The sequence below is a fragment of the Euprymna scolopes genome, chromosome 13, assembly GCF_053919585.1.
Source record: "Euprymna scolopes isolate OS-2025 chromosome 13, ASM5391958v1, whole genome shotgun sequence".
Classification (NCBI taxonomy): Eukaryota; Metazoa; Mollusca; class Cephalopoda; order Sepiida; family Sepiolidae; genus Euprymna; species Euprymna scolopes.
Window position 1 is genome coordinate 41,862,618 of NC_136494.1, and position 25,890 is coordinate 41,888,507.

The 25,890-nt window shown below is 33.3% G+C and overlaps 1 protein-coding gene across 3 annotated transcripts in view; it reads right to left on the reverse strand.

The window, feature by feature from the left end:
• Positions 1-7,984: 7,984 nt before the first annotated feature.
• The window catches only part of LOC145291989 (pre-mRNA-splicing factor CWC25 homolog), a 60,268-nt gene continuing 42,362 nt past the window's right edge, over positions 7,985-25,890 (reverse strand). For all 3 annotated transcript variants that reach the window (XM_080137950.1, XM_080137951.1, XM_080137952.1), the window contains 5 exons: positions 20,930-20,999; positions 20,014-20,220; positions 13,859-14,085; positions 12,499-12,660; positions 7,985-8,145 (listed from right to left, as the gene is read on the reverse strand). In XM_080137950.1, coding sequence (XP_079994076.1) covers positions 8,031-8,145; positions 12,499-12,660; positions 13,859-14,085; positions 20,014-20,220; positions 20,930-20,999 — 781 coding nt within the window. In that variant the 3' untranslated portion in view covers positions 7,985-8,030. The remainder of the gene's footprint in view (positions 8,146-12,498; positions 12,661-13,858; positions 14,086-20,013; positions 20,221-20,929; positions 21,000-25,890) is intronic.

Consider the following 25,890-nt stretch of genomic DNA (forward strand, 5'->3'; position numbering starts at 1 on the left):
TTCATTTTGATTTTAAAAAATCCACATTTTTTTTAACCCCTTTTATCTTTTGGAGACGAAACCAGAATTTTTTCAGGGTCAAATATTACATTTCCAGATAAATATCCATGTAGTCTTGCTTTTGGGTAATTTTCAGCAAAACCTAATGATCGGAAAAGATTCTATGTACCAAAAAGTGCTACTTTTGGTAATTCTGACCATTTTTACTTCATGGGGATGCAATCACAATCTTCCAATCGTCCAATATTACGTTTCAGATGTATATCAACATGATCTTGATTTGGGTAATTTTCAGCAAAATCTAATGGTCGGAAAATATTTTATGCACCGAAAAAAGTGCTATTTCTAGCTATTTTGACCCCTTTCGGTCCCCTAGGGGACATACCCAAAATTTTTATCAAAAATCCGAGGATGCTACATTTCCTCCCTTGCCTACTTGTACCTATTTACAATGCCTCCTCACGGGACAGAGTTAAACACCAGGGTCGTTTTTTTAACGTGGAGAAAAGGTACGAAAATAAAAATCGTCTCAGTCGTGAAGGATTTCTCCTCCACTGAAAGAGAACGAGAAATGGAAGTGCCGCATCTGAAGAAGAACAGATACTACATTTTGATCTTGCCCAGTTGTAACATCATACAAAATTTAAAAAAAAATGTAATCAGTAGTCATTGAGAATTTTTGAAACGAACGGAGAAGGATGAATTCTAAGGTCCAAATCTGATTAACTTGGTGGACGAATAATAAGAATAATATTAAGAAGAAGAATGACAATGAACAATCATGGCTTCGACTCTATTATAAAGGGACGCCCTCTTGCCACCGACTGATCAGTAGGGCAGGTCGATTTTGGAACCCCGATGAGGCAGTGGTGATGATAGTTGGGGTTTGACATAGAAAAGACCTACATGAAATATTTTTCTCAAAATCGTTATGCTTGAGGAAATGACTTTAAAAGTTGAAAAATTGAAGCGATTAAAAGTTTTTCGGTGAATTGTCAAGAACGTCCCGTCATCAAAACAATCTGTACTGTTAAGAAAATGGAATCATTATTTAGAATATATTTTAAACTACATTTTTAAATAAAATGAGTGAGGATAATGAATTAATAAAATAAATATTAAGTGTAAAGGCAAAATTATGTTTTTTAAATAATAACGCCCAAAGTTCGGTTTTTCATTTCACAAACTTTTTTGTGTGAAAACATTTTAGATTTCACTGTCGCAAAACACGCTCGTTATTGATATTGAAAATTAATATTTGTTTATTATTTAATTTGAAAACATAACAATTTAGACTTAATTATTTCGAAAGGTAAAACGAAAAAGACTTGTTTAAAAAAAAATATATATATATATATATATTTCAAGTGTCTGGAGCGAATTTAAACATATTTGTTTTATCTTTTTTAATTTGTTTTTCTATTAGGTTGGTGAAAAAATAATGGCATTTTTTGACGTTCAAATGACCGTCAAAAACATTATTTTTGCACCAACCTAATATTTCACATCAAATTCTATTTGAAATTTTTATTAAAATATGGTAATACTCCAGTTTTATATTTAAAAAAAAATATATATATATATATAGTCCATACAATTTTATTCTACACATTCTTTACGAAACATAACCACATAAATTTTCAAGTTTTTCTACTTAATAAAAATTACTTTACAGAAAATTAGTGTCAAATATAAATTTCTTTTATTTTTAGGGAGTAATTGTTTTTAAGTAGTGTTTTTCTTCTAAAATTATAGTTTTAAAATCAGATAACCCACAAAGATTAATACGAGTAAATAAGGAAACTCCTTTAAAGGTTTTTCGTTATTTGTGCATCTATGTTATTGTGCTAAAATAACTTTGTTATTTAGAAAGCCATTCTCAATATGGGAAGGAGGTTGTATTGTAACTATTCTGTACTTTCACCTAAAAATTTAATAAACAAAAATTTCATAAAAATTAAATTTAACGTGAAAATACTATTAAAAATAGCAGAGTAACATAGATGCACAAGCATTGGTTTTTCAAACTCTAAACATTAAACATTCGTTTAAAATGGCATAGCTACAGCAAGAATGAATCTCTTTATGGATAAATTCATGTTATCGAAAGAGGAGCTTAAATCTGCTAAGTGTCTAAACTAAACACTACTATGCCTCTGATTTGGTTTGGTCCTCTCTCTTCAATACATCTAATTCAACTCTACAAAGTTTTTCATTATTTCTTATAACTAGCACTTATATTTTTACGTATGAAACTGGAAGATAGCCTAATACAGTTTCCTTCAGTTATAATCCATTTATTTATTTTACTTTTCAGATTAGAATGTCAGTAAAAGCACGACGTTCAGTTTTAACCCATGGTTCACAAAATTTGCTGGTCCACCTTGTCATTTGGATGAAACAGCACCCCCGACTTCACGACAAGTCATCCAGTTTAGTTAGTTCCTCAAAAACAATTATCCCCACTTAAAAAATACTGAGATTTCTAAGTTAATTGCCAAGGAAATAATTAGTATTCGGCAAGCAGTCAATCCACAATTGCCCTTGTTAAGGTAATATTATATAGGACAGAAGGTCAATATATTTTGCTATAAGAGGGCCAAACAGATTGACAGGAAATCTCTTGCAGCAATCAAAGTGAAAAGAATGGAGCAACAGCTACACAGACTGTTTGATATATCTTCTTGTCGGTGTAAACTTTCTGTCTTGAGATGTGATGACTTTGCAGTAAAGTGCAAGGCAGAAAATTGTCAAACAGGGCACATATCTACACTTGTCCTTCTAACAAGGAGGTAAAATTAATTCCATAGATTCACCTGCAATTATGTTTCTTTTTTTGTGGAAAATAAAATAATATATTGGTATTTATTATGTAATCTGGCTCATAAAACATGCAAATTTTCCAATTTTCAGGCTCCACTAGAAGAACTGCCATTTACAGCAATTTTTAAATTAATTGATGGAACAAGAAAAAGCCTAATCACATTTACTGGTCCTTTGGTGAAATTTTGTATCAATAATTATCAAGATTTGGCGCAAGTAGAATTCTAAAAATTAGTGCACCTCCCTATCATCATTATCTGACAGCAGAAGAAACAAATAATTTAAGTGTGAAGACCAGAGGCTACTTTCTGAGTATGCTGTTGGCATTTCTTGTGGAGAAGTTAACTTAGAAAATTGGGCCCTTGAATCAAGGAAGATGGCTTATATAAGCCACAAGATTAATGTGTTTATGGACTAGAGTTGTCTATCCTCAAACACTATGATAAATTAAACATTTTGGTCAAATTTATCATCCAAGTGTGTGCAGTTAGTTGGTTTGAGATCAAAACCGACAATATTTTTTTTAACCAACAACAGTATATTTTAATATGATTCCGAGAACAAAACAGTTAACTGAAATCCAAATTACTGTTTTAAACTGGTGAAAATATAGTGCTTTTGTACTATTTCCGGAAAATATAATATCGATGATAAACTCAGATGAATTGGATGTGAGAGAACAGGGCATTCAAACGATTTTGTCCATTAGGTAAATAAATATTTATCCATTAAATTTTAGTAGTTTTCTTCCATATTAAATCGCAAAAATCTTTTTTAAAAAAAAAAAAAAAAAAAAAAAAAGAAAGAAGTGTTTTCAAATATTTTTGTGTGTGTGTGTGTGTGTGTGTGTGTGTGTGTGTGTGTGTGTCGTTTTTTCCAGAAATAGTGAACAACTAAAAAAAAAAAAAAATGAAAAAGATTACTGCTATCAATTTTGCAGCCACACACTGGTCAAATTTGATTGATTTTTCTCAAAAAGTTGTATATGGGCAGGAAGCAAGACATAGACACAGTATTACTAAGTCATCATGCCAGCAAATTAGACTTCCATTTTCCTCAAAAGGAAATTATACAGAACAATTTATTTCTATTATAAGTTTATATTATTGCCTCTAATAAAAAATTAAAATACATAGTTCTGTAACTTGTATCAAGTTGTTATATTGTGTAATACATCTCCACATCTTTTTGAATTGTGAAATTTAAAAGACTTAGTTGCTAATTAGCTTTTTTTACAATTTTTGTTTAATTAATGCAGTAAAGGTTGAGATATTTTGCTAGTTGTGATTCATAATTAAAATTATAATTAATGTATTTATTTTTCTTTCAATGTATTTTATATAAATATATCAATTTTAATTGAATATTTTATAAAAAATAGTGAAATTTCAAAGTCAGTGTTGTGAAAAATGATATGAAATGAAGGATTTTTCGGCATTTTTCTAAACGATTTTTAAAATTAAATGCTCAATTTTCTGTTCAAGATGGGAATCTAATTTTTGGTATATGTTCTTATCACATCAAATCCCAACTATCATCACTAGTGCCATGTTGATTTTCTGAAAAAAGTTGCAAATCGACCTGCCCTACTGATCAGTCTTATTATTTAATTGGCAAACATTTCAAGGGAGATCACTCTGATGGTCTTTTATAATATAAGAGACATAACTCAAGCTCTTGAAAGCTATTCCGTTTGTACTTTTCTCAATCTATGAAACGTGTTACGTTGGATTGTATCAGCAAAATACGAGAGACAACGATTGTATCTATTGTGAATGAATTTTTTTTTTTAATTATTATATTTTTTATTAAGAAGAAGTAATGCTTACTAGGGTTAGTTACTTTAGATTGAATTTATGAACAATTCATAAAAATCAATATTTCTCAACTTTTAAGGCAATCGGTTGATTTATCTAAATGGAAAATCATTTCCTAATTGTACTATAACTCAAGATTCAGTTATCACCTTACCACAGAAGAACAAAACTGATTTCAAAAGAATGTGATATAAGGAAAAACGTGGTAGTCCCAATTACATAGAAAGACATAACATTTATTACTCCCATGTATAACGATATTATCGGCAGTATTATTCTATTATTCTTATTATGCTAATACTGAATGTATGGAAGTAGAAAATCAAGGGGAAACACTCAATATTAATATTTTATACATAAAGTATGAAGATATTAAAATATTTCGTTCTTTTGAAGGTCAACTGGAACAAAATTGATCGGGGAGAGGATTGAGAACAACATTTTTAATATCATGTTATAATTTAGGGAAAAAAAACAAAATCAACAATTTACCATTTTTTTAAAGTTCTTTTAAAACTATTGTTCTCATCAACATTATTTCTATTCAGATTATTGTGTGCGCGAGAGAGAGAGCAATAATAGTGATAACACAGTATTACATTTGATTAGTGATATATATATTTAATCCAAAAGAAACCCTAGATAGATCAAGTGTATGAAATAACACAGCAGTAAACTTGATAGTACATGCTGAATCAGACAAAGTATTTAATGCCTTGATTCTTTAGCATTTAAGAAACACAGGGAAGATGGGAAAAAACTAGAATCTTTGCATTAACCGAGAGTACATTAAAACAAATGTTTCATTATATTTTTGCATGGGAGAGAGGGAAAACATGAAGCTCAGTATTGTCCAGAAGCAATAACTTTAAAACTGAAAGCTTGGGTAAAAGTCTTATATTTTTATTAATATTTTTAAGCTCCAATCATGTAATAAAAATAGTGACAACTTTTCTTGCTTATATAACAAAGAAAAAACACAAACTTTATTTTTTCACACATCCAACAAAAACAACAGACTTTAAGTTTGGACTGAGAATTATATATACACAATTAATAAATATGACAGACATTTTTGACTGCTGAAAATCCGGCCAGAAATTAATTGTAGTCATTTGTATGTTTAACGTGCTCATTCCAGTAACTTGCTCAACTTTGCATAAAGTCAGCAACTTTTTTAGCAAGCAGGAGCTCAACAGGAAATTCAAGGAGACTCCAAAATCCTGACTAAGACATTCTCTTGTAAAGTCATTAAGCCCAACAGTCGAGGGAACTAGCAGCAGCAGTATCTAAACAATACTTTTCAAGAGTAACTATTCATGTAATTCAAACTATCATTTTAAGGACAACTCAAACTACCTGAATGTGATACACACTTCACTCTCTGCTGCTGCCTGCTTTGTGTGACTCCCCTCACAGGTTGCTACTGTAGTTTCTGCTCCTGCTTTGACTTTTCCTTTCTGCAGCATCAGTTTCAGTGGTTCCAGCTATCAGCTCCAGTGCCTGTCAACATCCGCCTCCTTACTCCAGTGCCCATTGATGTCCATCTCCCAGTTCCAGTGTTTGTCAATGTCCAGTACCCCATCGATGTCTGGCTACCTGTTCCAGCATCAAATCCAATCTATATGACCTGGACCAATCTGATGTACATCATTCTACCTCAGGGACATCCAAACTTACTTCAAAATGATCCAAATACATGATTTCCATTGCCTTACGATTTACCATTTTCCTGTAACCCAGGCTCAATTTCAGAAGGAGTATTACAATTTTGTACCATTCTTCCCCCCTTGACCTGAACCTGCTGGACTACTTCGTTTGGTCATACATTGAGAACATCACCAACATGACTTCCCACAACACCAAAGCCAGCCTGATCGTCGCCATCCACTGAGTATTCATAGAGCTCCCACCGGCTCTTATGGAAAAGGCATGCTCTCAGTATTAAGACTTGTATCGAGGAGATGATTGAGGCTAAAGGCAGTTACATGTGAGCTCTACTACATAATTACGTTGGCTGGATTGATTTTTTTCAATAGAAGTTTTAAAATAAAGCCGTAGTGTTGTTTTCTTTAGGGCGACAACTTTATCGTTCCACCCTGCAAATAAAATACACAATATCGTTTGTAACCGATCATCTGTTTGTCATCTCTTTGCCATTGCCGTTACCTCTTCGCTTTGTGTCTACTTTTTTAGTTGTACATTCGATTGGCATCTCACCAATTCAGCAGTGGATATGCATGGAGAGGAAAAAGAGGAAGAGAAAATATGTTACACACACTTTAATTCTCATTTTTTGTTGTTTATGGCATTGGCCAATGCGGAGTAGTTCTGTTAGTTTTAGTTCTGTCAGCAATGAAATTAGAATAAACGAATATACTCTGCATTTTTTTTTAGTCTTTTTGACTCATTCCTTTCACAGTTTTCACTTGTTTTCTTTTTGTATTTAATGCATGTATAGATATTTGTCTTAATAATTCAAATCCATATTTATCATTCTATGCCTATTAATCTGTTGTCACTACCTATTATTAGTTTTATTTTCAGAAACAATGACTTGTAAGGTTTATTGATTTGGTTTGTCCGTTTTGTGACATATCGACCCTTTGCAGATTATTTGATGCCAAAATGCATTACAATCGGTTGTAAGTAATTTTAGTATATGATTAATTAAACACAAATTGCTATTCTTTGTGAAAAAATTATTAAAAAAAAAAAAAGGGAAAAATGGTCTCTGTTGAAACGACATGCTATTGGAACGGTTGTTGTTGTATTCTTTTCTTTGGTGAAATTGTATTTAATGAAACGTGGTTGCCACTAGATCTTTAATACCTTTTTAAATACTGATCTCAAAAACAATGGGTTTGCTACTAAAACTTTATTCTGTGGTATACTTTTCTTCAACAATGTTTTTATTCCTAATCACAATTACTGTTATAATCTTAGCCCTTAGCGACTTCCATTAAGTTCATTTTTTATGGATAATAAATCACATCAATTAAACATAAATGTGAAACAATATTCTCTTCAAGTTTGTACTTATTTTTTCTGACATAAAGGTTCTACACGTTAAGCAATAATGTGCTCTTTTATTGGGGGAAATTAATTAAGCCAAGACTATTTTTGGGGGGCAATTAATTAAGTAAGCCAAAACTATTTATTGGGGGCAATTAAGTAAGCCAAGACTATTTCTATCTGACACATTTTATCTAAAACTGAGTGGGTATTTTGTCAGGTTTATTCAACATCTTTATGAAATAACGTGAAAAATATGGAGGTGATATAATTAAGGCTTTAAAACCATTTTCCTGCTAATCAAACAGAAATTTGAATGAAGAAAAAACTGTTTTGAAAAAAGATGGAAAATTTTTATTAAAATGAAAAGAAGTGTTATCTTTCGGTGAAATTGCTGTTCAACTGCATTTTTGTTCGTTGGATGTTGTACTTGTTTCGTTTTAGTCGTTCTTCTACACTGCTCATGGCAGCATGTTTGGCCATCATTGGACTACAAATACAAAAACAAAAAAAAAACAAACATTAAACAATTGAAAAAAAAAAATGACAAAACAAACAATCAACAATAGTTGAGAGTGACAGAAAAGCTCTTTTTTTTTTTTTTAAGCTTGACAGGAGAAGATGCCATTCCTTTCCCATCTTGAAACATAATTTGACCTAGCACATCTGAGATTTTATTTATATGCATGTTTTTGGGCTGGGTTTTATATGTAAAGATATACCACTGAAAAGTGATCACTCGAAAAAGAACTATGCAACTCACTAAACATGCAACCTTGCACATGTTCACAAAAGGAGGAAGAGAATATTGATAATAAGAAAACTCATGGCCTTCTATACATACGACCCTGTATGTTACATGAGAGGCCACGTTTCTAAGAGGCCATTGTTTTTATTATGGAAAACTGTAAGCTCGAGCCGCATACAACGTTGAAAATTTCAAAGGGAAGTAACTCAAAAGTAGTTTATATTAACTCTTGAAATAATGAATAATAAACTTTTATTTAAATATTTTTATATTATTTCATTCTTAAAATACATGTTTTTATCCATATAAAATGTTTTCACTGCTTTTATTCACGTTAATTTACAGAACAAAAGTACAATAGAGTTAACCTCCATTGATTTTTTTTTCAAAGACGTAAGCGGTCTTTATGCTTACAACCATTTTTGCGATCTCTACTTGTTGAATTTTTTCTACCCGTTTTAAATATTGTAAAAAAATATATATTATCTTTTTTAAAATATTGTTTAAGTTTTGTTATAATTTGCTTAACAAAATGGTGAACAAATGCATTGCATTTGGCTGCAAAACTGGTTATAAAAACCACGAAAATCTATCAACTTTTCATTTTCCACATGGCAAACCCGACCTGTTTGAAAAATTTGTAAATCGTGCTGATTGGATTGCAACAAAAAATTCAGTTTTATGTATAAAATATTTTAAGGAAAAATTTATTTTAAAAGGGAAAAGAAATAAGTTAAATTGGTCCCTACATCCAATACCAACAATTCATTTACCGTTAGTGAATATTAAGCCATCTCTTCTACCTACATCAAACACAATGAGAAAAGTCCCAAAAGATCAAAATTACCAAGATGATGAACTACCAAATTTTCTTTCCGCAGATATTATTATGAGTTTCGAAGATTTGGAAGAAACAAAGTGTTGCCCCACTGGTTTCAGTTTTTAAAAAAATTAAAAATATGTATGGATTTTCCGGATAGATTTTGAGACAAATTTTCCATTACTAAAAGAGTGCATTTGGATTTTTTTTTTTTTTTTTTTTTTTTTTATTCAATTTTCACCCCAAACAAGGCACAGTGCCACTTTGAAGCAGGGGGCTACTATTAGGGAATTAATTAGCGGGGTCATTATGAAGGGAGAAGAGTAGAAAGATGTTTGTTAACATTACACTTGAACTTCTGCATATCATTGCAGTTGGGAAAGCAGAATCCCGGAAGGGAGTTCCAAAGACCCGCAGTTCTGGGGAAGAAACTATTGGAGTAAAAGGCTTTCTTGCACCTAGGGATCTCCACTGTAAAGGGATGAGACTTAGTAGCTTGTCGGGTTTGTCGGGGGTAGTTACGTCGGGGAGGTACAAGTGTTTGCAGTTCGTCAGAGCATTCACCATTAAAGTATTTGTAGAACAGGCAGAGGGATGCAACATCTCTTGACAACAATTTACACGTTCAACTTCAGAATTATGGAAATCCAATACCATTACCACATTGGTTTGTGAAGGGTCACAATGCAAAACTTACAAGGTATAGCATGTTGAAAAATTTCCCCTCTTATATTCAAAACATTGTAGCAGAACCTCCAAATTCCATTCTAAAAGAACTATACAAATTTCAACATTTTAAACCTAAGGGTCGCCCTTCATTTTCTGTTGAATTAATCAGATTCTCTTTATTATTGCGCTATACTTCTCCTCAATCATATAAACTACTGGTTGAGCAATTACCATTTCCTTCATTTTCTTCATTAGAAAAAATACAAAAAGGTGATGTAGAATCTATAACTGCTGCAAAATCTCTCTTGGGAAAAGGTAAACTTTCTCAGGATTGTATCTTGATGTTGGATGAAATATACCTTCAAAAAGGAACTCAGTTTCATGGTGGGACGTATGTTGGTGCTGATGAAACTGGCAACTTATATAAAGGTATCATGATATTTATGATTTCGGGGTTGAAGGAGACAGTGCCAAGTGTAGTTAAAGTCTGTCCTGAAGTGACTGTGACTGGTGACTGGCTCTCTCAGGAGATAATTGCATGCATTGTACAGCTTTTAAATGCAGGATTTAATATAAGGGCTGTTGTTGCAGACAACAATTCTGCAAATGTAAATGCCTTTAAAATTTTATTCAACAAATTTGAAGGAGATAAAAAACATTTTATTACTTATCCAGATTCTCCAAACAAATTTTTTTTCTTTTCTGACACTGTTCATTTGTTGAAGAATATTCGAAACAGTTTACTAAACAAAAGCAAATTTGTTTTTCCTTCTTTTGATTTCAATATTTTGGACCTTCATTTGTGTTCCCAGTCAGGAGTTTTATCTTGGTCCGATATACTTAAAATATATGACACGGACAGGCTACATTACGAAAAGCACCAAAATTAACTTTCAAGGCATTACATCCCGGTGACAATAAGCAAAGTGTCAATTTGGCCATTGCTGTATTCCATGAGACAATTGCTGCTTGTAAAAGCTACTTTTCAGATCGGACCGACATTGCAAATTTTCTTAAATTGATATGCTGCTGGTGGACTATAGCCAATTCTAATCAAAGATTTACCCCTAATTTTTTGAATAATGCTGTTACTGCAAGTGATGATAAAATCAACTTTTACCAAACATTTTCTAACTGGGTCGAGTCTTGGTCAAAAATTTCTGACTTTTGCCTCACTGCACAGACTAGCAAAGCATTTGTCACAACTTTGAGAGCAGAAGCAATGCTTATGAAAGAACTGCTGAATGATGGGTATGAATATATTCTCACTCGTAGATTTCTAAGTGATCCCCTTGAAAAGCGATTTTCACAGTATCGTCAAATGAGCAGAGGGAGATTTTTAGTGGGTCTTCGTGAGATTTATAGCAGTGAAAAGATTTTAATCTGTAGATCCCTTTTAAAAGAAAATATTAACATTTGGCAGGAAAACCTCAATCCATTGTCAAAGAATGAAAATTATAACAATCTTCTGGATATTTTGTCCAAACATGAGTCAGAAATAAATGAACTATGTTTATCACTTGACACAAAAGAAGTAGCATATTCAATTGCTGGTTATGTTGCAAAAAAACTTTTGAGGCGCTTTAACTGTGATATTTGTTCTACTTTTATGGTTGGCAATGATACAGAGATCACAGAGAATCATTATCTTAATTTATTATCTCGAGGAGGTTTGACAATTCCATCCACTCAGCTTGCTGAATTTATTTGTTCTTGCTTTGCAATTTTGGATTTTTCTTCTCAATTCATTGAAAAACATGGTCAGTCTACAACTAGGAAGTCTGGAGAAATAATTTTAAAAACTTATTTGCCAAAGTATGTATTTACATGTGAGAAACACATTGAAAAAGTACATAAATTTGCAACAAAAATTGTTATAAATATATTCTATAACAACAAACAAAAACTTTCTTCAGATGAAATTAGAAAAGATTCATTAAAAATTTTTAAAAAGTGACAACGCTAAAAATAAAAGTGAAATTTACTGTTGAACAATTACCTTTATTTACACTTTTTATTGAATTTCTTGTGCTTTGTAAAGATACTTTAAAATTCCTCTTGTAAGAAAGATAGCAGTTAATGATTTGATAATTTTGTAACAGAGTGAAAAACAATTTACTTGCTTTCCAATCTTTATATTCATGTGTTTTGTAAATATTTTGATATTCTTAAAAAAAAGATATTCTAATAAAATCTTTAAAAAACAAATAACCTGCTGAAGTCAAAGTAAAAAATTTTTTTTTCATGTTTATAAACAACAAAATTATTCGAAAGGACAGGGGAGACAACTCAAAATGAATTTGTTTTTATTTTGTTGTGTATTTTAAAGAAATAAAAGGGAAAAATACATCTAATTAATGGAAACATTTTACTTTGGACAGGATAACAGTAAAATATGTAAGTAGAATTCATTTAAGCATTATTTCAAATATTAAAACCTGAAATAATTATTTAATTATCTAAGCATTAACATCTGAAATAATGTTTGAATAGAAAACAATTTCTGAGTTACCTCCCTTTGTCTTACTTTCAATGGCCTCTTAGAAAATTGCCTCTCAATGTGACATATACGGCCATATTATTATAGTAAGTCATGGAAAACTTACTTTAAAAAATCTGAGCTGCTTCCTTTTCCTGCATTTCTTGCTTCTTCAGCACATTCTTCTTCATATCGTTTCACATTTTTCTGTCGAACATTATCTCGCCACTTAGCATTGTCCATCATCTCTTTGAGTTTTCTTTCTCGCTCACTCTCATTTAACTTTTCACTGTTCCAGAAAAAGAAATATAAAGAATGAAATGCGATAGAAAAAATAAAGAATGAAATATGATTTTGAAAAAAAAGAAAAAAATTATATAATATTTCTCAAATGAACACAAGAAAATGAGAATGTTACCAACAAGATTATTAGCAGTAGTAGTAGCAACAGTAACTGCTAAGAAATAATGTCTAAACTCATTCAATATTTGCTGGACTTAAATGCTGGTTACTGATTGGAGAAAATACTTTTGGATTGGTTCCCTCTATAAGGAGTCAACTAATCAGAAACAATCTCTCCTTAAATTGAGAACTCATGAATTTTACTTAAAGAAGCGCATCCATACTTTTAAAACAGTGAACCAGCAAGAAGAGTAAGTGTTCTAACAAATTCTTGTCACTCAGAACAACTACCAACATTCCTTATTAGTGCCAAAACAAAATTAGCCTTTAACGTCTGCCTATTGATATCAGCATGCGATGGCAACACTTAAGCACAGAAACTTAGTTTCTAATAATAATACAAACTCTGCCAGTTTTATGAACTCAATATTCTTACTTGCATATGGTTTAGATAACATTCTCTTCTGATGGATTTATTACATTTTCCGTCTTGCTTCAAAGACTTCCGTCAAAACACATGAACATCCAATAACTTCTTTGATAACTAATTTAATAATCCATTTCTATTGTTGAACAAAGATGTGAAATGAAGTTGATAAAATGTTAAAATAAAAGTTTGTCATTTCATTTACATTTTAACTAAAAATGTCTTACAACTGCAAAAGCCACAAAAAAGAGAAAATTTAGATTTAGAATAACATTAATTAAAAGTTAGTTTTTTTTATTATGAATGTAAACTGATTTTTATTTTTAGGTGCTTATTTAAAAATGTTTCACATAATCAGTTGTCTAGGTCAGACTAAGTCATTTTTAAATGACTTATACTGAAGTAAATTATATAGACAATAACATGGTACAACAACAATAAATGAAAATTGGCTTTTAATTTATCAACTAAAATGCTGTTTTGATCCAACTTAAAATTCAACAAGATAACCTGACATTTTGGGATTATGTGAAAGAAATTTTAATTTTAATTTTTCTTTTTCTTTTTGGGACTTCAAATACTTTCAAAGTCTGCGAAATTCACATTAAAAAATGTGTCACATAAATGATTATTTTGCTTTTGAAAATATGAAACTCACGGTGGTCGTGGTGATCGATTCCGGTATTTTTGTGGAGACCTGCTGCGTGAACGGCGTCTGTAGTTACTTTGACGTTGGTTCGAATGAAATGTGTTGGATTTTTCTCGAGAATTATGAGAGTATTTTGATGCATATTCAGAATCGGAGCTATTGCGAGAGGAGTCATTTTGACGGTGAGATGAATGGCGAGATGAACGTCCCTCTTCTCTGTCTTTTTGCTGATGCCGCTGAAAAAAGAAACAAGAAAAAAACCAACGATGAACATTTTTTACTTTTAAATTAAAAAAGCTCAACTTCAAATAAGAAAAACTAAATTTCAAATAAAAATTAATAACAGCTGATCTTCAGTTGCATCCAACCAATGCGTTTAGTGACAAAAATGTTATTTTCAACTTAAGTGTGACAAACAGGAGTCTTATGAATGTATCTAATAATAAAAGGTGTTTAATGTAACTGACCAACGGACAGATAGACAAAAACAAATTTTGAAGTATATACTTTCTCTATAGCTAATGAAAATTCAGACGTGGAGATAATATATTTGTATGGTGAACCTATTAAAGTTGTCTAAATATTTTGTTACTTTAATAATACCGTTGGAGCACAGGGGGAAGCAGGTGTTAATGTGATTGAAAGAGTTAGAAATGGATGGAAAAAGTTCAGAAAATTTAATTCCAGCAGAGCATTACCACTGTGAACCAAGCAAAGAGTCTATCAGCTTTTTTTAATTACTTTTTTCAATGAATATATAGGAAATATAGTATAGAAAATGTGTGCAGAGCAGGAGACTTTAATGGTATGGCCACATTGAAAGAATGTGCAAGAGGAACAGGATCAGTTCACAACGAAAACATGGCAGGAAGTAATAAGGAAATTGGATTTTCAGAAAAAAGATAAAGAAAATTAAAATATAACAGTGGAACCAGCTATGTAGATTAACCTTTTATAAATACAACATATTTGTGCTTTTTTTTATATATTTTTAATATTGTGTTCTTCCTTGCATCTGTGTGATCTGATAAAAATTTTGTATCGTATGATATTTCAGGAAGATTTTTCATCTTCAGATCTATGTTTAAACATGCATAACACAATACAAATGTTAAAAGTAGAGAAAATACACATCTATATTGTACTAGCGGGCAGCCCGGCATTTCCCAGTTGTAAAATGCCCTTAAATATGATATTTTGATTAATGCAGATCTCATATTTATTATTATATTGAACCCAATATATCGTAATGATTTAAAAAGTTAAAAAAAAAAAAAAAAAAAAAAAAAAAAAAAAATGACTTGCGCATCACCACCAAGAATCGAAACCAAAACATTTAGTTTACAATTTACTTTTTCCTTTGATGTTAATGAAGACATGTTTGCTGTAAGGCTAAAAATTAAAACATGAAGCAATAGCTATTATGTTACGCATGCATATTCATAATGCCATTGTTCGATCTTCACCTGGCAAATTACATTTTTTTTTAATTTTCACACTTTTGTAGCGATTTTACTTGGCTAAAACCCAAATATAAAGTTTCACATGAGTTCGAATACCCTATATATATATATTAAGTTTCATGTCTGTAGACCAAAAACTGACAGGAGTTTGGCAGGCAAAATTTTTTCAAACAAACATATGCACATACATAAATATATTTAGAAAGAGGTTTATGTTTACTGTAACCTTTTTACACAAATATTACGCAAGTGTCAATAATGTAGAATATCTGTATGAATATAATTACACGTAATAGTTAACTAATATATGGCATAATCACGTTGACACACTTGTCTGTGTCAGATCACTGAAATTAAGCAACGATGAGCCAGGCCAGTACCAGATGGGTGACCATTTGAGACTTCCATGTGTTGTATGTGCTCTCCGCTTATCTCGGCATTGTTTCTAGTCGTCCTGGACCTCTCTTTGCCACTGGACTCGAGCAATGCCGATTCAGGAGAGGTGTGGTTGGAGATTGTGCAACTCTTGTCACATAATTACACGTGCAGCTGCCCCTACAGGAGTATCCTTTGTCTTTCGAGACTGAACGGAGGCATCATGCAATAGTTAACTAAAGATAAATTTTCTTTTTAACTAAATAGAAAAGATGGTTTTTAATATGAATATCAACACACAAAAAAAAAGGTTTTTAATATGAATATCAACACAAAAAAAAAAAAAAAAGGTTTTTAATATGAATATCAACACAAAAAAAAGGTTTTTAATATGAATATCAACACAAAAAAAAGGTTTTTAATATGAATATCAACAAAAAAAAAAAGGTTTTTAATATGAATATCAACAAAAAAAAAAGGTTTTTAATATGAATATCAACACAAAAACACATAGGAGTATAGATTAATAAGAGATGAATAATTCCATATGAGGTGTTGAATGTCAGAACTCGGTAAGCGCCATTGCGACAAAATATCAAGTTGGTATATCATTTTATTCCCCATAGCCTCCTCTAGCACGTACCAGAGTAGTTATAGTTGAATTCAGGTCGTAACATGGATAGAAATCGACTAATACACAGTATACCCACCAAACTAAACATTTTCTAAGTGTTTTTCTTCATTTTTTGTTTTTGACGCTTACCGAGTTATGACATTCAGCGCCTCATATGTCTTAATTTGCTTGTGTTAATCCGCTACATCTCTGCATTGTGTTGCCTTCTATAAACTTAACTCTATATAAATATTTATATAATCTTTGTTAGCTGCATTTATACACAGAATTCATGTTCCAAATCTCATAATTAGTTGATGGTTCGAGTTGTAGTATAAAGAAACATACAAAGATATGTCTAGAATTACAGGCCAGGAAGGAGTAGATGTTAGTTTGATTGCAAGAGTTAGAAGTGAATGGAGTAGGTTCATTACTAATCAGTGTTACCATTGTCAACCAAGGGAAGAATGTTTACATAGTCTGATGTATGGAAATTAAATTTGGCTAGAGTAGAGGATATGCGTTGCATGGGGAGAAATAATATGATGGATGTGTAATGTGACAGTTAAAAACAGGTTTAGATGTGATGAGCTCTGAGGAAGATTAAGTCTAAACAATATAGGGAAATGTGTGCAGAACAGAAGATTTCATTGGTTTGGTCATGTTGAAAGAACAAATGACAGTTCTTGGGTTAGTAGATGTAGAAGCGTTGAGACAGAGGAAGACAAAGAAAAACATAGGAGGAAGTGATAAGGACGAACTTGAAGAAAAAGGATACAAAGATAGGTTAGTTTGGAAGTCAATTTCTAAAAGCTGTCCAACACATGCCAACATGTAAAATGGATGTTAAATCAATGATGATGATTGTTGAGGTTAAACAATTTAGTTTGTTTGCTTCACTGCATTTCAACCAATTCCTTAAACATAAACTACTATTTAGAGATGGGACAGGGTGTTCATACCTTTCTCCCCATGGTTTGGCATTGTAAGTGAATGTTATCAATTCCAAAGTACATATTTTTATCAATTACACCCTCGTGTCCCACAGATAAGGTTAAAAATTGGACACCAAACCAACTGCAGAGAACTCTATTTGTCTCCTGACTAGATGTTCAAATTCCATAGCACAAATATTTTCTTTTATACTAATGGATCACCATTTACAAAGACCAAAAGCCACTCAAGGAGATTTCAAGTTGGATGATGGAAAAGTACTATGAAAGGATTGGGAACTATGGTTAATTTACAGAATGAATCAAGAGATATTTGTTTACATTGAACTTGAAAATGATGTTGCAGTCAGTAGGGAAATATTCTTGTGATAATGTGTTCCATAGGTGAAAAGTTCCATTTGATTTTAAATATACAGAGGAAGAAAAGAGAGTTCTTTGCAGTATTAGTAGAGAGACGAGTTCTTGCTGAAAAAGTTTTACAGGAGAAAACTAAAGTTTTAAGCTCAGTCAAACACTGGAAATACTGATTGAGGAGCGAGCCATTCATTTCAACTGAGGCAAAACCATGTTTTGGTGAATAAAGGAGAGAAGCTTGATTTTAGAGCAGATAAAATTAACAGCCCCTTTTTCCCCCCTGTTGCACAACTTTCTTCAGATCAGAAGAAATTATCGGTAATGCTTACAGGTCTGATAAAATAGATTTCCTAAAAGCTTATAAACCATTCACAGCAAGAACTCGTCTTTCTACCAAAACTAAAAACAACTAGCCCTGATGGCATTTCAATCATAGTGCTCAAAAAGCTTCAAGCCGAACTAGCTTCCATACTTACAAAGCTGTTTGAACGTTGCCTTAAAGAGAAATGCTCTCCAGCACCTTGGAAAACTTCAGTTTGCTCTGTATTTAAAAATTTGGAAGATCATATACCTCTCAGTATAGACCAATCAGTCTCCTGTGCAGCATGAGTAAGTTGCTGGAATCTGTGATAAATAGAGAAATGATCAACTACCTCAGCTAAAATAACCTATCCAATGACATGCAATATGGTTTTCATCCTGTTAGATCTACAGCTGATATGCTCACACAGGATTAGTAAATCTCTTGCAGAGGGGGGAGGGCTTCATTTTTAGAGAAATTGCTCTTGACATATCAAAGACTTTTGATAGGGTATAGTATAAAGGTCTACTTCACAAGATTTCCAGCTACAGAATAGCTGGAAATGTCCTCTTAACTATTAAATCCTTTCTCTCTGATAGATTTATAAGAGTAGTCGTCGATAGGCAGAAATCAGAAGTTCATAGTATCAATGCTGGTGTCTCCCAGAGTTCCCTTCTACGCCCAACTCTATTCTTGATTATCAATGATTTGCCAAATTATATTCTTAGATCATTCGTAAACATTTATGCAAATGACATTCCATCTATGGCAACACTTCAAAGGCCGGCAACGACTAAGATCTTTCTAATTCCCTCTCTTCTAACTTTGAGCATGTGGTGCAATGGGGAAAAAGGTGGCAGGTTAAGATTAGTGCATCTAAAATCAAACTTCTTCCATCACCAATGCTCTAATCCCCACCTAGCCCCAACTGAACTGAATTTTCATCTTGAGGAAGCACCATGTTTTTACAAGCTTCTGAGACTGACTTTCACTCTTGCTCTGAAATGGAACACATACATCAAATCTGTTGCCAAGATGGCTGAAAAAAATGGTTGGATCATTCTCCTGCTTCAATAGCTATCTCACTGCCAATGCAATCTTCTATCTGCATCCTAAGATGGAGTACTGTTGCCATGTCTATGGCGGAGTTGCTTAGAGATTCCTTTCCTGCAATCAACAGTGTACAAAACAGACTTCGAAATCGAGGGAGGGGGGACAGCAATGTCCTTTTCCCCGCTCTGCTGCCTCTTTTTCATAGAAAAGACATTGCGAGCCACTCTCTGCTCTATTGTTATTTTCATGGCAGGTGCTCGACTGAGGTTCATTCTATGGTTCTCCCCTGTAAGTCTTTCACGGCAAACAACTAGCGACAACTACTATGAGCAATTTCACTTACTTTCTATCTGTGCCTAAATCTAAACCAAAATTCTGTGAAAAAGTTTTTTCTAGAGCTGCTCATATGTAGAACGGAGCAACTTCTGGACTGATTATAACATGGTCATTTTTAAGTCCAACATGAACAGGAAGAGCCATCCTCTACAAAATAAATTAACTCATGAAATTTCCATTACAGTACCCATTAACCCTTATCCTTCAGTGGCTTGCGGGCCTTGATGAGCAGTAACTATATGATGCAGAAATAAAAGAAAAAGAACTTTTTTTCCCTCTACGTACTTAGTATCAAGTGGAATTTACATAAACAGAGTTTTGTTCCCATCTGTGGAACACATTACCAAAGAACATCTTCCCTGCAGACTACAACATGGTCATCTTTAAATCCAATGTCAACAAATATTTGTCATAAACTGTTGTCATCAATTATCAAACTTTGCTTATTCTATTCATTTTCAATCCTCTTATAATATTCTTCAATCAACTGACAATTCATTAAGCCTTATTCTTGAATGTCTTTTGGCCTGGATAAGTAGCAACTCATTAGTAAAATGAAACATCTAAATACTGGATGAAACAAATCTGTACAGATATGAAAAAACAAATCACTATTGATACGAACAAGAATTGCCTTAAACAGTGATGAAAAGCCTGCGTGAATGTGAAGTGCGTAAGAATCTGTATGTGATTAGGCCAATAGAAGATATGATTACTTGTAATCCATGGCGCCTCCTGTTGTCATGATGATCTCTTTTGTCTTCTTCTGATTTATCTTGGTGTTTTTTGTTGATGATGTTCAAATAAGTTTGCATAATTTCATCAGCAGATTGGTCCGAATCCTTGTGATGGGATCGGCTTTTCTTTTCTTTTTTGCTTTTCTTACTTTTGCTTTTCTGGCGTTCTTCTTTCTGTTCTGTAACCTGATAAGATAATACAAAAATAGACGTTAACGTATATCTGTTTCTTTCTCTACAAATATTTCAGAATAATAAAAACAAATGAATATTATTTAAAAATATTAAAATATATCAAAAATACTAAATTGATATTAGGATGCTTAATTAAGATTTTATTTGAAAAGATGGGAGAATTTTTATGACTTAAAGAAAAATGTCAACCTATCCTAATTGTTGCAATATTTTTGGCATAGTAGTACTGGGTATGATCATAAAGATTTGAACAATTATATTCATAGCCAGGGGTGATAAAAACAAATTAACAAAAAAAAGTACCAGAATCACTAAATAAAACTTTGAATTTTTCAATCATAGCTTTTTGTCTTGACACAAGAGGAGAACCACTGCTTACCATTTACTTGAAATTATTTACAATTCGAAGCTTCTCTTACTGGATTAATGCTGCCAATTTTTGTTTTTCTGCTCACAATGATGTCCTCCAGCATTTCCTGTTATTCTTCTACTTTATCAATAAACAACCTTTTATTTTTTTACAATGTTTACTTGCGTTTGTCATTCCTCCTTTGTCATATCTTTGCTGCAATCTTTTCTTAATTGTAATCCCAATTAGTTCTTGCAACAAGTTTTAAAAAGAAACTTCATGCTAAAAAAAACAAAAAACAAAACACTTAAATAACTGAAGAAAAAAAAAAAAATGATTAAATTTACTTGCCATTTTCTGTAATTGTTTCATTTTTACTGGATTATCGAGGATTCGACGACGAGCCTCCTCTTCTCGTTTCCTTTTAAAAACAAATTTTTAAAATTTAATATGAAAAGAAAGAAATAATAGTTAACAACTTTTTACATTGTAAAATGTTTTTTTTTATCCATATGGCAGTCCCTTAATAATGACGAAAACTTAAAATTATCATGCATCCTCCAGACAAGAGTTTGCTTTAAGTAAATTATAACAAGCAGTAATAACTCAATAACATCTAAGAATTACTTCCCCTTAGATTGTAGTATTAAATTATTAGCAACTCCAATATGGTGAATAAACCAATTTGATATCTCATCATATGTTTGTGTTATTATCTGACCAAGTACAAACTATTGCAGAACATGACTCACTCTGTCCATCAGGCAAGTGATGAATGTGCAGATGTCAGATCTATCCGATTGTGACTGTTATAACAAAGTGTTCATTTTCCTAGGCTAGTTGCCCTGCCAAGGTTTGCAGTATGATTTCACTTACAGCTGGAAGGAGGGAGACAAGCAACTTTTTCCAAGGGGATTTAATGAAAGTGAAACAGCCATGACTAAACTTTAACATAACATGCCAAGCTCTTTTCTAGGTTAGCAGTATTTTGCACAAACAGTTGGCAGAGATGGCGGAAATTTTCTGTTTCTATGTCTATCCTTGTAGCCATGTCACTAGTAAAGGTGCTGGAGGTAAATCTTTTATCTGGGCTGACGTTATTCGCCTGATAGTCAGGGACCCGAACCTTGGATTAACCACTAAGGAGGCTGTCCTATCAGCAGGTGCAAAGTATTGGGGCTGCTGTATTGCCATTTGGTGAATGGATTCTGGACCATGAAGTAGCTTCTGGTGTGGCCTCTCGATTCCATATTAGTGGATAATTGTTACGGCTTTACCTTATCATATGCTACAAAAAAAAAAAAAATTCTTTGTTTCTTTTTCTCTCTTAGTTTCCCCTCTCTGTCCTGCTCTAAGTAAATCTGACGACCTAGTCCACAAATTCCAAAATTTCATCATGGCAAGTTTCAAGAAAAAATACACGATTAAACCCGGTTCTCCAACTTCTAACGTAGACTCCTACTACCATGTCTCCTTCTCCAACATCAGGGGTCTATGTTCTAACCTTCCAGAGGTTGAAACCCAATTACAGGAGACTAAACCAGACCTTTTATTTTTAAGTGAAACTGGCATTGGACAGGCTTTCCCTAGAAGAGTTCGCAATTAAAGGATACTCTAACTTAACTTCTAAATCTGACCCCCAAGATCACCATGGGTATGGAATATGTGCCTATATTAAAGATGGCTTTCCATGTGGTAGAGACATCTCCAGGGAAGATCCTAACTTACCGTATATGTGCTTCCGGGTTGCTTTATCTCACACTACTGCATTTATATTTACTCTCTATCACCCCCACAACAGCAGAGTTACTATCTTTAAAAGCATATCTGAGAAAATTGACCAAGTCCTATCTGCTTATCCTTCAGCTAACATTCACGTATGTGGAGACTGCAATGTTCACAACGTGGAATGGTTGACCCACTCAAACAAGACCGATGATGAGGGGAGGTTCTGTCATGATTTCTCCATTGCTTATGACCTCACTCAGATTGTTCAGGAACCCACCCATGTGCCCGACAATGACAGCCAGTATGCGAGCCTACTAGACCTTTTTCTCACAACTTGCCCTGAACTATGTTCAGTTTCTGTTCTCTCTCCTCTTGGATCTTCTGACCACTTTGTTGTATCAATTAAGATAAAAATGAAATGTAATAAGTCCCCAGATGTACCTCTCCATCATACAGAATGGTTAATTGTAGGTATAGATCGTTTCATACCCTCGAAAAAGTTCCAGCAAAAACCTAACAGCCAGCCATGGTTCTCTCCAGAATGTGCTGCTGCCATTGCGCACAGAAATCACTTTTTCCACTGCTTCCAACGTAATAGATGTATGGAAACTAAAGCTGCTTTCAGGACTGCCAGCAACCATTGTAAGAAAGTAATAAAGAATGCAAGAGAGTTGTATGCTCAATCCATTAAGTCCAAAGTAGCTGAGCAGCGGCTTGGTTCTCACCAGTTTTGACAAATAGCAAACAGAATCCTAAACAGAAGCGTGTACTCTATCCCAACTATCATCAATGGACCTGAGGTAATCTCGTCAGCATCAGACAAAGCCAAACTCTTTGCCAAGAACTTTGCAGCTAATTCTACCCTTTGCAACCAAGGCCGCCAACCCCCAATATTTCCTCCTGTATCAGAAAACATGCTATGTGATATACGTATATCTGTACGTGATGTTGCCAAGCTAATCAAAAACCTTGATTCCAGTAAAGCAACTGGCCCTGACGGTATTTCAATTATAGTACTCAAAAAACTTCAACCTGAACTAGCACCCATACTTACAAAACTGTTTAAACGTTGTCTTAAGGAGAATAGCTTCCCATCACCCTGGAAAATTTCATCAGTATGCCCTGTATTTAAGAATTCAGGTGATCGCTCATCCCCTTCTCAGTACAGGCCAATAAGTCTCCTGTGCGTCATGAGTAAGTTGCTGGAATCTGTGTTAAATACAGAAGTAATCAACCATCTCAACAAAAATAACCTTCTTAGTGACACTCAATATGGTTTCCGTTCTGCTAGATCAACAGCAGATATGCTTACAATTATATCTCATAGGATTAGCAAATCTCTCAACAGAGGCAACTTTTCTAGGGCAATTGCTCTTGACATATCTAAGGCCTTTGATAGGGTATGGCATAAAGGTTTACTTCACAAGATCTCTAGTTATGGTATAGCTGGAAATGTCTTCTCAATTATTAAATCATTTATTTCTGATAGGTTCATAAGAGTAGTAGTTGAGGGGCAAAAATCAGAAGCTCACAGTATTAATGCTGGTGTCCCCCAGGGGTCCATCCTGGGCCCAACTCTTTTCCTGATCTACATTAATGATCTTCCAAATCACATCCTTACATCATTTGTAGACATTTATGCTGACGACACTACCATTTATGGTAGCACATCTAAGACAGTAAACGACCAAGTTCTCTCTGATTCTCTCTCCTCTGATCTTGAGCACGTAGTACAATGGGGAAAGGAGTGGCTGGTTACTTTTAATGCATCTAAAACCAAGCTTCTCTCTTTACATCATCAACATTCTGATCCACATCTGGCATCAATTGAAATGAATGGCTCTCGTCTTCAGGAGGCCTCAAGTTTTGACAAGCTTCTGGGCTTGATCATTACTCCTGATCTTAAATGGAACACGTACATCAAATCTGTTGCCAAGGCCGCTGGAAAAATGGTGGGATCTTTCTATATATCCGATAGATATCTCACTGCTAATGCAATTCTCTATATAAGAGCCAGGTACGTCCAAGGATGGAATACTGTTGCCACATCTGGACAGGAGCTGCTAGAAAGGACTTGTCCTGCCTTGATATAGTTCAAAATAGACTTCGTAGCCTCGTAGATGTCCTTTTCTCTTCCCTGCAACCTCTATCTCACAGAAGAGATGTTGCGAGTTTGTCTCTGATGTATCATTATTTCCATGGAAAGTGTTCGACTGAGCTTCAATCTATGGTTCCCCCTCGCCAAAACTTTCACAAGAAACACTCGTCTAGCTGTAAACACTATCAATAATTCCCCCCACTCTTTATCTGTGCCTAAACCTAAACGTAGATTCCATGAACAAAGCTTCTTTCTTAGAACTGCACGCCTGTGGAATTGTCTTCCGTTTTCCTGCTTTCCGGCTGACTACAATATGGTTGTCTTCAAGTCTAACGTAAATAAGTTCTTGATGAACCGTTCCATATAAGTTATCAAATTTACCGAATTTTCATTACTAATGATTACTATATTGTCCAATTTCTACTGTACACTCTTTAACCCTTATCCTTGAGTGGCCTCTTGGCCTTGATAATGTGGTGATGCCTGTGTAAAAAAACAAAAAGCTCACTGCCCATATTTTTTTATAAAAGGAGAATGCAAAAACTTTTAACATTTATTCAAAAACTATACATTACTGCTTCATCAATCAGGTACAATGTATACGAGTGCTAAGTAATAATCCATAATAGAAATCTCACCAATCTGTTTAAATGTATGTATGCATGTTTATAGGTCTGCCTAAAACTTTTGACAGAGACAATGGATTTTTACGAGATCAGTATCATTTTGAAGCTCAACCCCTCAGACAACAAATATTGAAAAATTGTCTAAAAACATTAATTCTTTCACCTTCAACTGAGCATTTTTCTACAGGGGTGGGATGGAGGGGGGCTTTTCTACAGGGGTGGGATGGAGGGGGGCTTTTGTCCGATATTTTCGAAAGTCATTCCATCTTTTCGATTGACTAGTCTTAATTTAAACTTTCATCACTTCTGCTTTGGCGATGGGTGCAACAGCAAAAATGTTTTTTTTTCACGTCCTTTTCCTCCTTCGCAGTACGGGTTCGAGCCTGCCTGCCTGCCTACCACCAGTTTTTTTTTTGCTTAACACATAACTCCAAACACCAGGAACGCTGGGCACCCAGGCTAGTCACTTTTAAATAACAATCTTCGGCACTCTTGCATAATTTGACCCGAATTCTAGTGATTTCCCAGATCGGGCGAGACCGGCAATCATTGGTGTCAGTCGAGCGGTGTAACAGACGCAGACTAAGGAAAAAAGCAAAACAACACCCACCCCCCCAAAAAAAAATACAAATGCAAATTATCAAAAAATAACAAAAAACCTACCTTGAAAAAAGCAAATATGTTTATTTAATTTATTTTAGTATTTATTTATTTTTTTTTTTTTTTGCAAAATATTTATCAACAGCAAGTTATTTAAATAATGTTATCTTCATGAAAAGGTTGTTTACCCATATAAATGTTAGGTGTAAGTACAATTTTTTGTTTTTCTTTAACCATATTTTTGTTTCTTGTTTTTTATT